At 36.3% G+C, this 17,990-nt stretch overlaps 2 protein-coding genes across 3 annotated transcripts; both read right to left on the bottom strand.

Moving 5' to 3' along the window:
• Positions 1-505: 505 nt before the first annotated feature.
• On the bottom strand, positions 506-6,138 carry LOC147857589 (uncharacterized). 2 transcript variants are annotated; one of them, XM_087327664.1, is made up of 9 exons: positions 5,911-6,138; positions 4,614-4,758; positions 4,358-4,526; positions 3,971-4,241; positions 3,607-3,872; positions 2,174-2,389; positions 1,309-1,426; positions 943-980; positions 506-850 (listed from the first exon to the last, which is right to left on the bottom strand). In XM_087327664.1, the coding sequence occupies exons 1-9, from the start codon at positions 6,059-6,061 to the stop codon at positions 707-709; spliced, it is 1,518 nt and encodes a 505-aa protein (XP_087183790.1). In that variant the 5' UTR covers positions 6,062-6,138; the 3' UTR covers positions 506-706. The 2 variants fall into 2 exon arrangements, with proteins under 2 accessions (XP_087183790.1, XP_087183791.1); XM_087327665.1 differs by having other exon boundaries at positions 713-980.
• Positions 6,139-9,862: 3,724 nt separating this feature from the next.
• On the bottom strand, positions 9,863-12,926 carry LOC147857588 (uncharacterized). Its single transcript, XM_087327713.1, has 3 exons — positions 12,663-12,926; positions 11,241-11,680; positions 9,863-10,794 (listed from the first exon to the last, which is right to left on the bottom strand). Exons 1-3 carry the CDS (start codon positions 12,828-12,830, stop codon positions 10,353-10,355), a joined length of 1,050 nt encoding a protein of 349 aa, XP_087183839.1. The 5' UTR covers positions 12,831-12,926; the 3' UTR covers positions 9,863-10,352.
• Between the last annotated feature and the right edge of the window lie 5,064 nt (positions 12,927-17,990).

Below are 17,990 nucleotides of genomic sequence, written 5' to 3'. Positions count from 1 at the left end.
AAAAGTAAAGAATGGGGGAAGGGAACAAAAAAAATCACAAATAAAAATGAGTTGGAACATACAAAGACTCATAGCTCGTTCAGCCACCAAATAAGGGTTCATAAACTTCTTATAGCATCATAAAATATATTTAAGCAATTTTACTTACGTTTTCTATCAATATTATAACAATGACATTTGGCCATTTCACATCTTCTCGACCGATGACAACCAACATACAACTATGAGTTTAAGACTCAAGCAATGGGTTTAACATGGTTTGGATAATATACTAAAACAATCTTCATAATTTTAGTTTGATTCAAACCTAAATAGTGCAAGAAGAAGCATATTCCATCACCAAGGGTATATCTACTTCTTTGTTGAAGTGCACATGGATTCTGATGAAATGGTTTTGTCCTTTGACAAGATTCTTGGGTTCAAAAACTACATTACTTGAATATCAGAGTATTACAAAGACACCCAAGATTTGAGCAACAAGAAGGCTGAATGTAAATAAATGGCACAATTCCTATAAAAGAATATGTATTTCATCAAGTCCTCAACTTATACATAGCCTCGTCTGTGGAGGCAAATTATACATCTAGACCATCTTCCCATCATTGATGAGGGGTATGATTTGCTACTATCAGTAACAATTATGATTGCTTTGTTGAAATGAATGAAACATCCAATCGCATTATATACTCTCTCACCTTGCTGATGCTCAATCTATATGCTTGTTTACACAAATAGCATTCAAGCCACCTGATGGCAAGCTCCCGCAAACGAATTTGCAAAGAATTGTTAGCTTTCCCATGGCGAGTTGAAAAGGTGTCACAAAAATTGGAGGGGAAACTAATTGCTCAAGCTGGGTAAATGCGAGAAAATATTTGGAGTCACATTTACATAAATTATGAGTAAAAACTCTCAAATGTTTAGAGGTATTGTTTCCGAATCTACCGGCCCCATATCAGACAACCAAACACCGTCCATCATCTCTACAACAAAATAATAAAAATGGAAAACTTGCATGAGAAGAAAGATCTTGAATCCTTTTGCAATATAGCATATAAAACCATCTCAAGGCAACCTAATTTTATTTGGATGAACTACATTATTAGATAGGGTTTAACTAAACCAAGACTAGAACCATTAGCATCAATGTGTTACAAAATAACACTGCCTTTGGTATGAAGATATTATAGTTTAGAACTATCTTCTTCTACATATTTCATTTACTAATTATGTGTACTAGAGTGGTTGCAAATGTGATTCAGAGATTATGATCCTAAACATACATTTTTCCAAAATGATAGCTTTACTTACTTGTCTCTGGCTTTTCACTTTCAATGGCAACCACCATGAATCGTTGTTGGAGCACAGATGCCATCACCAAGAAGATTGAGCACATCCCAAACATTATAGAAATAGGGAAAGCATTTACCTGTGCGGTTAGGAATTGTAATGAGTATTAGAAACCAACGAACCCTTGGAAAGCCAACTTAAGCAGGGAAGGAAATAAGGTATTATTATTGGGAAGAATCTCACAAAACCGGTAACTTTTTGGACACTTAACCAAATGCCCCTAAAATTTCAAATTTTACCAAGGGTATTCAAGACCAATGAGCTTGTTCTACAAACTGTTCAGCCAACTTAAGCAGGGAAGGAAATAAGGTATTGTTATTGGGAAGAATCTCACAAAACCAGTAATTTTTTGGACACTTAACCAAATGCCCCTAAAATTTCAAGTTTTACCAAGAAACTGTTTGGACACACAACCAAATGCCCCTAAAATTTCAAATTTTACCAAAGGGTTATTCAAGACCAATGAGCTTTGTTCTACAAACTGTTCAGCCAACTTAAGCAGGGAAGGAAATAAGGTATTATTATTAGGAAGAATCTCACAAAACCGGTAATTTTTTGGACACTTAACCAAATGCCCCTAAAATTTCAAGTTTTACCAAGTAACTTTTTGGACACACGACCAAATGCCCCTAAAATTTCAAATTTTACCAAGGGTATTCAAGACCAATGAGCTTTGTTCTACAAACTGTTCAGCTGATTTTCAAAAGACTGGGTATTTTGAAGTATTTTATTGCGGGTTAAAAAGCAGTAATCTGATGATTTTTGAAAACCAAGGACTAATTTGGTGTTTTGTTTTTCCTTTCATTGGTTTATAAATTCCCCTTACATTGTAGAGCACAATGCAAACGAACACATTAACCGGAATTCTGAAGAAGTTCAGAATGGTGCTTCGCGATGCCTCTGGGATGTGCTGCGATCTCAATTTCATGATTGAAGGCCAAAAGATCCCGACGCAAGCCTCGAAGACACAAAACAAAAAAAGCTGGACATGCCCCGATACTGTCATCATCCCACCCTTCTCTCCTGACGAGGGCATAAGAAACTGTCACAGCAGAAAAACAAGACACAAAACACTAGTAAGAAAATTGAAGTTTGGCCATTATTCATCAGCATAAAGACAAGTCGGTGGATAATGGTGATACTTAAGATTGTGTCTTTTGACAGTTACCAGAAAATATATCTTTGGCATGTAGGTTAAGTGAATGATTATTACCTATCATCTTATAGGTTAAATGTTCATCTCAGTAAGAAAAGTCTTAATGTACAAAGTTTGACAATCTCATGTAATAATAAAAAATAGAATTTTCAAAATGTTCCAGTATAACATGAAAGGTTCCCTGAATGGTTTGGAAATATTAACTCATGCCCTTGTTTAAAGTTTAAGAGCCTTATTGCGCTTCATTTAGTCATAATTATTAGCTGATGATGCAAATGCATATCAGATAATCAAATGTTAATATTATAATTAATGCATTTTGGATACATATCCTAACTACTATCAAGTCAATGGTATAATTCGATACTTCCAAAACCTTCATAAGTACTTCTTTTTAATGTACAAAGTTTGACAATCTCATGTAATAATAATAAATAGAATTTTCAAAATGTTCCAGTATAACATGAAAGGTTCCCTGAATGGTTTGGGAATATTAACTCATGCCCTTGTTTAAAAGTTAAGAGCCTTATTGCGCTTCGTTTAGTCATAATTATTAGCTGATGATGCAAATGCATATCAGATAATCAAATGTTAATATTATAATTGATGTATTTTGGATACATATCCTAACTACTATCAAGTCAATGGTATAATTCGATACTTCCAAAACCTTCATAAGTACTTTTTAATGTACAAAGTTTGACAATCTCATGTAATAATAATAAATAGAATTTTCAAAATGTTCCAGTATAACATGAAAGGTTCCCTGAATGGTTTGGGAATATTAACTCATGCCCTTGTTTAAAAGTTAAGAGCCTTATTGCGCTTCGTTTAGTCATAATTATTAGCTGATGATGCAAATGCATATCAGATAATCAAATGTTAATATTATAATTGATGTATTTTGGATACATATCCTAACTACTATCAAGTCAATGGTATAATTCGATACTTCCAAAACCTTCATAAGTACTTCTTTTTAAATCCCTAAAAATATTTCTTACCCCCATATTCTTAATAGTACTAACAAATGGGTACAAAAAACGTTTAATGTGTATGCAAGTGTTTACAAAATTTACTGCATTTTCCAAAAATTTACTTACATTGATGACAACCGGAGAAAGTAAAGTAGCTGCAGAGATCAAGAACACTACTTGCATATATACTTCAACTCGCAATGAAGACCTTGCCATGAAACGTGAAGCAAGTGAGCTTCCAATCATTGAAGACAACATGAATATCGCAAAGATGAATCCATGGGGTATTTCTTCATCATTTGGACTGAGTGCTGGTGTCCATAAGAAAACAAAAGTGTACATTGACCCTTCAAACAAGGATTGTATTGCACCAAGTAACGCAATCTTCTCATCTGTCCTTGAAAAACGAATCATATATTGGCGGTAGTTAATGACAGCTCAAAAACAAATTTGTAAAAATGCCCCTAACAAAAGAGAGTGAAAACCGTACCTGAAGCAATTGCTGATGCGGCAGATTTGAATTGATCCAGTAAGCTATTGCCTTCAGAGGAGTTACCATAATTCTCTGGCCATGTATATAGTATGATGACCATACCCAATGCCAACACACATGCGGCTGAATCAAAGGGAGAAACAGGCCCAAACGAGAGAGTTTCGGCCAAAAAATTGGCAAAAAGACCCGATAAGATGGCTACAAGCCCATTACCAAAAAACACTGATTTCGAGAACGCCAATGACAACCACTGTGCCTCGAACCCTCTCTAAACAAAAACATAAAACGATTGTTGTGGGACAAAACCAATCATACAGTAACGTCACTGAGATAACAAATTTTACAAGTGAACATATGCAATTTAAGGGGGAAATAATCCAATACCTTGAAATGCTCGGCGACTAACCATGACTCAAAAGCTGAAAATAAAAGAGATGTTGAAACCCCACCTAGTATTCGGCCAAGCATTAGCACCTTGTACTCTGGAGAATGTTTTGTCATGCAACTCAGCATATACGTTAGGCAATATGTAATACTAGCCCTCTTTCGTCCACTATAAATATTAGAAAACGTAAGGCATCAGTCCAGAAAAAAACCAAAACAGTGTCCATTAAGAATGGAAAAGGATATTTGAACTCACTATTTATCTGCAAGAGAGCCAACAAAAGTACCAAATATCATTGATGACCCAAAACCCGCAATAAAAAGCCGTCCAATTTCCCCCTTAGAAAAGCCATACTGGGTATAAAGAAAATATACATAGGGACCTTGCAGCCAATCGCCAGCTAAAATGTAAAAAAGATAAAAAGTATCATCAACATTACAATTGATAGTATATACTTATGTGTATTGTTTACCAGCATGTATATAGTCTAAACATATTAAATAATGGATTCAATTAGTCCACAGATAGATCTATTATCTCATAACATCCAGTCAACCACATGGAGACATAGATCTAGAACTAACCGGGATAATGTGTGACAAGAAGAGCTTTTATAAATATGCATAAACATAGGCTTGGCCATACATATGCATATGCCTATGTTTAAGTGAATACATCAATTGTAGTATGCTTATTTTTATGTATATTGATGTAAACTCTTCTTGAACTATATTATACAATTAACAAGAACATGAACAGTAGGACTTTCAAAATATTTCAACAAACATACGGGCATATACATGTCCTAAGAAGTGTCTGAAACCGAAAAATACTTTCTCCTTGAATCGATACATTCAATATGCAAGTGCACTTGAAGCGGGTAAACTCGAGGAGATATCCAGACCAAGTAAGTAAGAGGAACATCTAAATAAAAAGAAAATTCATAAGAAGTCCTCTGTGTCTACTCCCTATCTCTTATAATTCATTCAGCTTAAATGCCAAAAAAACACGTGCATAAGAATTCATTTCAAACCATTGCATAAAATCCAAGTCCGAAACAATATTTATACACCTCACTTTGTTTGAGCATATTGTGTTTGGGAATCTTCTGCCTGTGTCTTGCGATTGGGAATTTTAAATCTTTTATGTTTAATGATCTTGACTCTGCTATTGGAGATCTTGAATCTTTTATGTTTGAGAATCTTCAATATTTTGTGAAACCTTTAGTGTTTGAGAATCTTCTTTTGTTCTCTAGAAAATGCACATTGATCTTGTGGCAATTATAATTCTCACATTTGATCAATTCTATCTTTTTCCATAAAAACTTTTGATGAAAGCTTCTATGGATCTGAGATGAGTTTCTAAGAAGTATTTAGAAAAAGAACTAAAAAAGAATCCAAAAATGAGCTCATAAATGGAACAAAAATAGAAAATAGTCATTTATTTATTTAAATAGAGCAAAACAAAAATGAAAGAAATAATCAGGAAATAATGAAAAAAATAACAGAATGTAATGAAGAAAGATAGAAATAAAGGAAGAAAGTAGATGTACCCATCATGAGGCAGTAGACGAAGAGGTAGTTAGCGTTGAAGGAAGAGAAGGCAGCATTGGTGATGATCCGATCCTTCTGAGATTTCCCGAGCTCCACAGCAGCAAGGAGAATCAGAAGGGAAGCAAAGAGAAGCGCATAGAATGCCTCCATTGATATTGACTTGCCCTGCTCTCTGTCTCTGCCTCTGTCTCTGTTCTCTCCCTCCCCTGTTTTTCTACTTACATTTTCAGACACACACATAATTGTATTGATACACAGATATACATTTTGTATTTTGTATTTTGTATTTTGTATTTGTATTTGTATTTTTATTTTGTATTTTGTATTTTGTATTTTGTATTTTGTATTTGTATTTGTATTTGTATTTTGTATTTTGTATTTTGTATTTTGCATTTTGTATTTCGTATTTTGCATTTTGTATTTGTACTTGTATTTGTATTTGTATTTGTACTTGTACTTGTATTTGTATTTGTACTTGTACTTGTATTTGTACTTGTACTTGTACTTGTATTTGGTCTTGTAGTTGTATTTGTATTTGTATTTTGTATTTGTGTTTGTATTTTGTATTTTGTATTTGTATTTTATATTTTGTATTTGTACCGTACTTGTATTGTGTGTTTTGTACTTGTATTATGTGTTGTGTAACGTCTTTGTATTTGTATCTGTTTTTGCTTTTCGCTTTTCGCATTGTTTTGTAACATCTAAGCATTATATTTAGATATCGGATTTCTTGGGTAGCTTACTCGAGTTTGTATTTCTATGTATCGATCCACGAACCGCGTTCATGGGCGCTCCTTAAATAAATTTCAAAGAACATGAAGGCCTTGCATGTTATGTCTCGTTTATTTAAGCATATAAATATGTATGTTTAAACTCACGAGTCACTATATGTATATGTATGTATATATAAGAATTATAACATTTGTTTATTTAAGCATTCCATGTACCCCCCTTCAAACTCTCCCGATAGAGGCAACCCTCTCCATCTCTATTTCGTGCTTTTTTCTAAATCATGCAAGTGACATGTCTTTTATAGCTATTGTCGATAGAGTCCCACCATCTCTATTATGAGGTTCTGACAAGGTTAACTCATCATGATAGTGCGTATATGTGAGGCAACAAACACTTTATATTGTGGTTGGACATTTGTGCAACTTAAAGAAACGGACAAATCCACCTATTCCAATCATCAATACATTCTCTAATTATAAAGGCAAGGTTCTTTGTCTTTTTTCGGAGAGAGATACATAATAGGATAGAAATACTAAAAACAGACCCAGAAGCCTATTTTATGTGGGTGAAAAGTCCTCACAGGCAAAGATCAGGCAAAATATTTATCGCCATTTGTTACTTTGACCCAAAGCCTGTGTTGTACAGTGATGCCACAATGAGGAAATGTGATCTGTCAGTAAAATAAAAAGCTTGCCATGTGGGAATTCTGACATATTGTAATAGGATCGAATGTCAAAACCCTTTTGTTTTTGCCAATATGAGAAAATTTACTCATGTACACAAAAAAGGGCTCATGCCAATGTGGCATCATTCTTTGTCAACATATATTTACATCCTTTCACCACTTTTTAATTCTTCCAAGTGGGATCTGTACTAGAGGACAAATGTATTGGAAAAAAAGGTTATCCTTCTAAACCTAACATTGAATGTTAATAATACATGGACAAAATGTGCATTGATAACCTAGCATCAACAACACAATAAAAACATCGGAAGAAGTAGACAAAAGTCCATCAATGTCTTGATTGTGTTAAATGAATATTTGTGTGTGTTTAAAGGAACTTTTAACCTATCAAAAGATGCATGCACACATGGCATTCCATATTTGAACTCTATATGTACATGGTGACAATAAATGCACACCAAGTTGTGCATTGCACGTATTTTTTTTGGGTTCATTAGCATGTGGAGTCCTCCATGCTTAGGAAATAGAGGAAGCTTATAACACTCAAACCCCACTCTAAGAGAGGCCAACCAATAACTAAAGTAACATGTGAGCCATTCTTATGTCACCTATTGTAATGAAAAGGACCATTACTTTATGGATAATTGCCAAGAGTAATATCATAATGTGTAAGATATATATACTCACATATTATGTGCATAGAATAGTTGTGCTCACAAACACATTTTATCATGGATAACTACACAAAAAGTGTGAAATTTAGCAACATAATAAATCACAAGATTGTGGAAGATAATTTGCAATAATGTCCTTAGATCTTGTGGTACTTCAAAATGTCTTATCACATGCAAAGGGCATTTAGAATTGTAAAGAGTGAAAGAACAAAACATTTTCTCCTATTCTACCAACAATTCTCTTTAAAGAGTACAACCATTGATACCATTTGGCATTTAGAATTGTAAAGAGTGAAAGAACAAAACATTTTCTCCTATTCTACCAACAATTCTCTTTAAAGAGTACAACATACACATTCTCATATTTATTCCACCCTCGAATTATTATTATTATTATTTTCCAAAAATAAAACTCATTCCATTAGTTATAAAATTTACAACTAAGAGTGTTATATACAAATCCCTGTAAGGATGCAATAGTTCCATCTTATGTGGAGGCGCGGTACTCAGAAAAGGGAGAGGACAACCATTGTTGGATGAAGGCTAATCGTTGTCTTTCGGCTCCATCGGTTGTATTGGTGCTTTAGCATGCCTACAACTTCACTCCAAATCTCCTGCAATAACAATGATTGATGCACAATTTGATTGGAGAAGACCCGCCTACAACGTTATTTCCAGACAATTGAATTGGAAGAATGCGTTGAACAACAATAATGTTAAAGTTTCAAAGTGGATGCCTTAGCACCACCATAAAATGAACTATGTTATAACTATAAGTATTTTTACATGGTGTTAATGCATTTGTACTTTGGGTTGGTTGGGTACAATCTCGAGTTGCACACAATTTCCGATGTGTTCGATCATATTACTTGAGACATGGCTTGCCTTACTTTGTTTCTTTACCTAATAGAGTAGAGGCATATAAACAAGAAGATGATGCATAACAATTGGCTATGGTTTGGTTTGACTTGAAACTAATTGTGAAATCATGGCTTAACAACTTTATTATTTGGTTTAGCTTAGATTTAGGAATTTGTAAACAATTTGATTTGCATGTTCAAGGGTTTGGTTGAAGTCCTTGTTGACTTAATGGCATATCGATTTTAGGGGACATTTTAAAAATATTATTAAGTATATAAATTAACTTTATAAATCATGTACTTATTATTATGAAGTTTTAACTTCGAACTCTAACAATTCTTCTAAGATTGCATTTTCTTTTAAGATGAAAAAGAAACCTTTCTTGAAATGTTGAAAATCGAGTGTACATATAGTCTCCAATAATTCGGCTTAAGCCAACGCCAAACCTGAAAACTAGAACTTAAGAATTTGAAGATCTCTTGAACTGTTTCACTTGACATGGAATATCTTTCAAACATTTTGGTTTGAAATGATTATAGACTCTAGTATAACAGTTTCACAATTTGGTTTGAATGGCTCAAACCTAAACCGTTCGAAAATGTGAAACTTAAATCATGGTACTTCCAATAGAGATGCCTAGATATTGTAGTAGTGTTGTTAGACTTGCAACCTGAATGTGTTAGATGAAGATCACCATAATTCTTGTGATCCACTGAGAAATGATACCCATAGAATTTATCTTTGTCTTTGTTTCATATGAATTGACATGGGTAACACAACTAGATACTCCCTAGAAGTGCAAATCAATATTCATATTAATTGTAGGAATGCAAAAGGTAATTTTATTAGTTTTTGAGAGGAGTTTGATGTTCAAACTCTTTGATTATAGTATAACAGTTTCGCAATATGGTTTGGTTTGATTTTAAATTTCAAATTTTCAAATGGTTAAAGTTTGAGACACTCAAACCAAATTGTTGCTGATTTGTATACAACAATATGAACGTGAAAACATAAATGTAAAACATCTTATGTTCCCCCCACGCTCTTCAAAATTTACAACTTTTTCCAAGTTAATTGTGATTCCATCATGTTTCATGCAGATGTATAGAAGGGTGTATTATCACCCATTATGCTAGAAACCCTACTATTCTTTAACCCTATGTTATTTGTGGAACATGTGCCAATGCAAGAGAAATAAATTCTCCTACCATATTTGAATGCTCATTATTTGATTTTCATAGATCACTATAGAGTTAATTATCAAGCATCCTAGGAGGTACATGCTCAAACATCTTTTATGTGCATTGGACAACTTCATATGTGCAACTTGCAAGAGATGAGATTGCCTAGTGACAACTATATGTTCGACTAGTTATTGGATGCTTAAAATTTTCTCTTTCTTTTGATACGTATCCATGTCGAATGCTAGAACAATCATTAACATGGTCAACCACGTATTGAATGGCCGTCATCTATAAACAAGATCTTTTTAAATGGTTCCGAGGAATTTCTTGATGCCAGTCTTTTGCTCGGATGTAAGTTGGCCAGGAAACCGAACCTCAAATTTGATCCGAAGGCACCCCCTTCGTCCAGGCTCCTTTGCAATAGGCATACCTTCATTATGGACAACCTTCTCATAGTATGGCGTGATAACGTCATTGCAAGGAATGGTCAAGGTTCGACCATCGAGAGTGTTCAATGTCACTGTGGTTCCAGTTAGGGCCTCGGATAATGGTACCTTGTGAGTAAACATGAGGTCGTTCCGATCTCTCTTGTATACGTTATGAGGTTTCTCATCAATCACAAAAACTAAGTCCGCTGGAAGTACATTTGGATGCCCATTGCCTTTCTCAGTGAATGTTATTTTCGTACCTTTCTTCCAACCAGGCTTCACTTCAATTGTCAAAATCTCTTCCAATGACACTCTTTTCCTGCAAATTGAGCTCAAAATCTTTAATTCGCTTTATATAACATTTGAGTAAGCTATAATTATTCATGGATTAACATAACATACACATCAAGGGGACGTGAGGGGGAGGGGGCCACCAATATATCTGTCGCAAATTTACCATGATAACCCTTAGTTTTCTAAAATCAGCACAATAACCCTCTCTGTTTTGTTTTCTTTATAAATGATTATTTTGCTCTACTTGCAAATTGTTATACAATTCAGTTTGTCCCGACATTTTGATCCCTAATCAATTTGAGGGCATTTTTTGGTTAGTTTTAAGACCCGAGGGTGTTTTCGAGTAATTTTTCGAAAAACGAGGGGTATCCTATCCTAGTAAACATGCAAAACTTGAGGGGTAGATTGGATGTCAAGCTTCCATCCCTTTAAAAAAAACTAAAACTAAAAATCTAGAAAACAAATTGTTACCCGAAAGCATCTATGATGCTCCTCGATATCTTCATCTTCCGAGTGGATCCGGAATAGAGTTCTTCTAATGTACAAAGGAGCTTGTTCTCAAGGGGTGCGGCTTTCTTCGGACATGAGCTCGGATTGTGGAACGAATGGAAAATGTTGTTGTCCCCACCGCCGAAATGCCTGCCCAAATGTGTGCCGAAAACGGTTTCGGTAAAGGAACTTCGTCCGCCCCTACCTCCTCCTGCCTTGCCAAAATGGCTTGATCCACCGAAGAACTCTGCGAAAATGTCCTCCGCATTCCTAGGGTTAAACCTAAAAGCATTCGCTCCACCACTGGTAGTACCAGTCGTGAAATTGGTACCACCACACGAACTCTGGGGACGCACTTGGCCTTTCAAACCTTCTTCCCCGTATTGATCAAAAATCGCTCGCTTGTCTGGGTCACTTAGCACCTGTATGGGATGGGATATGGTGACAACAGATTCAATACAGAAACTTGCAGCATAAGTAGTTTTTTTTGTTTTTTGTTTTACTATGTTATGTACTTTTGTAAGACTGGTTCAGTTTTGGTTCATGAATCAAGTGCATGTAAATGTGCTAAATTAATTGATTGATTATAAGTATATATAACAGAAGTGTATGCCTACACAAACATATGTGTGAAGAATCCACACTACCAGAGAAAGGCCTAATTAGGGTTTTTAGAATTTTTGTCAACAGATGTGGTCTAGATGCCATGGCTTCTCTACTCTCATTATCAGTTTCCATATGCTGATATTCAATATAAAGTAAAGTAATGCTTGAGGTTCTTTCACTTCCACAGAAAGTGATAAGGATGAGTTGCATACAAATAAGAGAAATGGCTTATGGAAGAATATAAATCCAATCTTTCCAAGAATCTCTAACAAATAATCCTGTATAATCCAATGGTGGAGGTCACAGGAAAAAAATTTCAACAAGATTCAAGAAAAAACAAATTGTCACCCTTGAAGTAATTTATTTTTCTAGGACTGTCATCCACCATATCTTGATCTCTATCTCTCCATTTTACTTGCATCATTAATCACATTCCCAAACCTTTTTAAGTTTTGGCAATATTTCTCAAACAAAAAAATGTGTCCGATGCGCCCAGCCATCATCGGAAACAGTGATATATTGATAGTTCTTCCACTTGATTGAATCAATCGAAATTTGAATCATGTTTCATTAACAATCAAACCAGTTTCATGAAAACAAATAAATCTGTTCATGAACAGTCACAAACCAAATTGGGTTTCATGAAAAAAGAATAAATCTGATCATGTTTGGGCGATAAATGAAATGGGAGGATGGGATAGGATCTTATCATGTTTCGATGGGTTTCATGTTCTGTAAGAAAACAGAAAACAAGAAATAGATCGATATTTATTTTCCATTTTCCTTTGTGCCTATTACCTCATAGGCTTCAGAAATCTGTTTGAATTTGGCTTCAGACTGTTGAATGTTGGTGGAGGGGTTCTTGTCAGGGTGCCATTTCATGGCAAGTTTTCTGTAAGCTTTCTTCAGATCATCATCTGAGGCGCTTCTGGGCACGTCCAGGACCTTGTAATAATCCACGCTCATATCGCATGGCTTTTATGTAATTTGGAAAGAAAAGAAAAGAAAAAAGAAAGGAAAGAACAGATGGGCAGGAAAACACAGAGAAGTTCTGATTCAATGCATCAATTCTCTGCTCTGCTCTTCTCTTCTCTACTCCTCCATTCCCTTCCCTTTCATATATGAAAATCGTTCCATATCTCTCTCTTCTTCCTTCCGGATGGATTTCTCTTCTTCTTCTGAATTTTCTTCTTCTTCTTCTTCTTCTTCTGAATCATCCAAATTCAATGAATTGGTTTCAATGGCCACATTTGTCTCGCTTGTCTGTTTTCTTTTTTTTCTTTTGTCTCTTTTTATTAGGTAATGAATGAAAGGGAAAACGTGAAGCCCATCAGGAGGAATTAGGAGGAGCCTCGAGAAGCTTCGTCCGTCCATATGACATGCAGAGAGAGCATCCCGAGAAGCCTCGAGAAGCTTCGTTCGTTCGTCCATATGACCTGTAGAGAGAGCATCCCGAGGAGCCTCGAGAAGCTTCGCCCGTTTGTCCGTCCATATGACCTGCAGAGAGAGCATCCCGAGGAGCCTCGAGAAGCTTCGCCCGTTCGTCCGTCCATATGACCTGCAGAGAGAGCATCCCGAGGAGCCTCACTTACTTGCTCGATCCTCGGTGGGGAATCGGGAAGCTTCGGAATTTCTGCCACCTGATTCCCTCGGTCAATAATGCATTGCCAATCGCCCCTCGCACTACCACTACATGCAGACTGTCGAGAATGTTGATCGCGTGCATGGATGTTGAGTGGACAACGAGTCATTCACGAGAGGAGAGGTGTTGCATATTGTTTGCGCAAACACGAGGATGCACAAAATGCATGCATGTTCAATATTTAGAGTAGGTAATGGATACAACAAAGATCTATATTGACAATAGCAGAGTGTCAAAGTGTAATAATATAGAGGGAGCTCTAGACCATGTGCACCTGAGCACACAACTGCATATACACACACCTTAATGGATGAAATGAGGGACAAATTGTAGAACACTACTTAGAGAATTAGTTTTTGAAGTGTGAAACATACAAGGGCGTAAGGTTTGCTCAACTATATAAGAAGGCTAGTTACCTTCTCTTTTCTTTATTGTTTGAGATAGAGACTCTAATAGTATAACAAAACTTTAGCTTCATACATGTGTGCCTCCTTCTTATTCAAACCTAAGGTACGTTGTCGTGAGGATTTTCGGCCATGGTGAGAAAACCCGAGAGGGACGAATAAAGCGCAATGTGCAACATTGCACATATACTTAGGAAAATCGTAACATAGGAGTAAATAAACAAAATGTAATGGGAAGGGTAATCATCTAAGGTGCTAAAGGTGCACCACGAAGTTCGTAGAGGCATAAATGTGATATGCACTTTGGAGAGTAGAATGAGTAGTGAGCATTGAGAGTGAATGGGATAGGAGAGAGAGAGTTAAGGCCCACCGATTTAAGATCAAGGGAGATATTCCCCATTAAATGAAAGGGGATTTGACTCCCTCTTGTAATGTGTTCACCCCTTACTACTATAAAAGGGAGTGAGGGGTCACTTGTGAAGGGGTTGCCTATTTTGAGTGAGAGAGGCATACCACTTAGGTCAAGGGTTTCCTATTCGGTTTTAGGGTTTCGGTTAGGGTTTTCTTCTTGGGTTTCCTTTAGGGTTTTATTATACTTCGATTGAGTCGGTTGATTCAACGGGGACGATGTCTCGAGGTTCTTGGAAGTGTACAATACCGAGATGATGAAGAGGGGCGTGGACGGAGCAATGCGGCTAGAATATTTTCATCGAGTGGCGGCCGTATCGGTGCACAAAGAGGTCAAGGAGCTTCAAGAAGCTCATGAGTCATGGTAGTCCTTTGAGGGAGCTCTATTGGAGGCATACAAATATGCGAAACCAGAGTGGGTATGCTGGCAACCCGATGGGGAGTGGTCGGCAACAATGTGGCCTGCGAGCGACGGAGAAGAGAGGGCAGTGAGTGGCTACGCACTACCGCTGGAAGAGAGCTTGACACGCGATCAACCGGAGAAGTACGACCTAGAGGCGTTGGTATGGGAATATCGCGACAACGCTCCATGTCTGTATTTGGTATGGGACATTGATGGGAGACTCAAATCTATCTCTTACCTTTGTTAGGGGGTGGTTGGGTGGATTGACGCCCTTTCTTCCGGATTTCCTTCCTTAATTCTGCTTATCGTTAAGTAAGATTCTAACATTATCAAACTTGCTTGCTCAAATTCTTCCACAATGCTCAATGGTTGCTTCTCTATCTGGTTAGGTTCCAAGGCCTTTCTACACACTTGTCCGCTCTTCTTATTGAACGAAGTTAGCACCAACCTCAACCTCGCAAGGTTGCGTGTGGCAACGCTTGGCATTGCATTAGCGCACGACATGTCTTGTTGCAGAACCGCAACCTACTTCAGTAAGCAATGCATCCTTGTGCTGTAGGTTACACACCTTGCTACCTACTGATAGCGGCACGCTACATAGGGTGCGCTTAGTGTCACATTGCATACTATGCGTTATGCAATTCTGTCACTGATGGGAAAAAATAAAAATAAAAATAAATACAAGTTGAAAAAGAATAAATAAATAAAAGGGAAAAAACACACATGCAGTTACATTGACACATGACATGAGTTTATATATGGCTATGGTGGTGTTTTGCACTTTTTATGTCCTCAATTTGGGGTGTGTTTTTTCCCAACAAGGATGCTTTTTTTCCACTAGAATTTTGATTGTGCATTTTACTTTTTCACTATTATCTATATTTATTTATTTTCAAGTATTTTTGTTGACATATACGATGTATATATGTATTAACATACATATTGACATATTGATATACATCTATATTCTCGTCAATATACTATATATACATAGATTGACACATGCATGACATTCATGATATTCGCAATATTCAAGAATACGAAATGGCCCTAAGAATATTATAAAACCATTCGTTTTGCAAAATAAATATACAAAAAAATAATTAATTAATTATTTTAAAAATAAATAAATTTAATTCACTAAAAAAAGAACAATCATTCATTAATAGATTATAAAAATATGATTAGTATTAACTCTCCTTTATCACTAGTGTCAAATAAAAAAGGGGAGTTTTATGAAATTTTATTTTATTTTTAAAAAAACGAATATTTTTATATTTATTATAGAAATATGATTAGTGTGAAGTCCCATTTTTAATGTGAAATAAAAATATCCTTGGGAGAAGAAAAAGTGAGGAATTAATGAACCTTTATTTTATTTTATTTATTTATTAAAAATAAAACGAATACTTACATTTACTATAAAAATTTATTAGTGTCAAGTCCCTTTTTCTATATCCTAGAAACTAAAAAGAAGGGAGTTCATGTACTCTTTTTCTTTTTTAGTTAAAAGAATACTTGACCATGCATTCGTATTCGTATTTGCTTGCATTCGAATGGGAAACCGCACGAATGCGAATATGTCAATCTATATATATATATATATATATTAATATTGACGCATACTTGGTGACACATCCCCATTGTTCTCTTATTTGAGTTTGTTTATTTTTATGATTGTGTTGGATATAATTATTATTTATATCTACATAAAAATTCTTGTTGACCAGGCAGGACGACCGAAGGTGTGAAAGGGGACAAGACGCCAACCATAGGAAAAGTGGATCCAACCAAAAGACGAATAAGGTGTCAAACTACCTAATAGGAGCGATTGTAATGTGCCATGCTTCCCAGAAATAGGAAGCATGGAGGCCTATATAAATATCAAGTGATCGGAAGAGTAAGGGGGGTTGCAAGAGTATTACTTGTTAGGCAAGAAGTGTACAGAGAGAGAGAGAGAGAGCATGTTATACCGACAGTCGATCGATACTTGTAATTGTGTATTCGTAATCGATTATTCTTTCTTGTGGGGTAACCTTGTGTGTCTAATGTGTGCTCCAAAGTATATCGTCTGTGTGGAATCGTAACCTATAATTGGTTGTAGCCGATTCGACAGGATACTTGTTACTGCACTGATTGCGAAGTTTTAAGAACTATTTGTATCCCCGAGTGTTGTGTGGATCAGATGAGCTCAACTATCCACAGAGAGAGTTGGGGTAGAGTTACCTCCCTGAGTTCCGCATTCAGGTAAGTACATAGTCGATGGGACGAACCGAAGCCCCTTCCTCCTTCCTACCACAATTTCCTTGATCCGGTGTCGTAGATATTCGTGTGTACGTGTAGGATTGGGTGGGATCCGTGGGGGTCTTGGACTAGGGAATTGGAGGCAGAGAGGTTGCTAAGCTTGTAGTGACCTAATCGACTCGTTTGCCAGAGTTCTTCACTGAGCACACGGGCTTGTAGAACCTGTACTGGTCTGGTCCAGTTGTCAGTTTCTAGAAAATGAGCACATGGGTTCGAAGAAAATGAGCACATGGAGAGGAGAAGCGATGCCTCCCGAACATAGAGACAGAGTCGAATACAACAAACCAAGAATAAATTGACAAACAGAGAAGAATACAACCGAACTCGGCCGATGACAGAGCTTCGAGCTTCGTACACACACACACACACACACACACACACACTTGTCAGCCTCTAGTCGGGAGCACATGGGCTTCCTACGCGAGCAGAGGCCTCACACCTATCTATCCGAACTAGCACCGAGCAGAAAACCTACATCGCTCGAGATCACCAAACTGTAGCACCTTCCCCTCCAAAACGATGGATCCCTATAATGGTCTTCCTCCCCTCCTGTTATAGTCCAAGGAGGGTCGATTACATCATCATTCATGATAGCTGCTTTTGTAAGCGATTCTCTGCCCCGATTTCCTTCCATCAGATCCTATTATTCCCCTCTTTTTGTTGGATAATAAAGTACCTATTTAAATCACATTGTCTTGTACTTATTATACTCTATTTATTTACATTTGCTTATACAAAGACTCTTTTTATGTGCATCCGTGCACATCCCCGTTCACACGTGCTCAACGATCTTTTCTCCCTTTTGCTAGAATCCTCCACGACACTGGTTACTTGGAAGTAGTAACTGAGAGTGTGTTCCTTCAGAAAAAGGGGTAACTGTAGCCAAAGACAAGTTTAAAATGAAGAAGAGAATGAGAAGTAGAAAATATGCGAGTGTGAAAGTGTTTTTAGAATCTAAGCCATTG

Source organism: Azolla caroliniana, unplaced genomic scaffold (genome assembly GCF_043228905.1).
Source record: "Azolla caroliniana isolate FFs.n. ecotype wild unplaced genomic scaffold, voAzoCaro1.0.p SCAF_11, whole genome shotgun sequence".
Taxonomy (NCBI): Eukaryota; Viridiplantae; Streptophyta; class Polypodiopsida; order Salviniales; family Salviniaceae; genus Azolla; species Azolla caroliniana.
The sequence above is the reverse complement of the archived record's forward strand: the minus strand, read 5'-3'. Positions and strand labels throughout refer to the sequence as shown.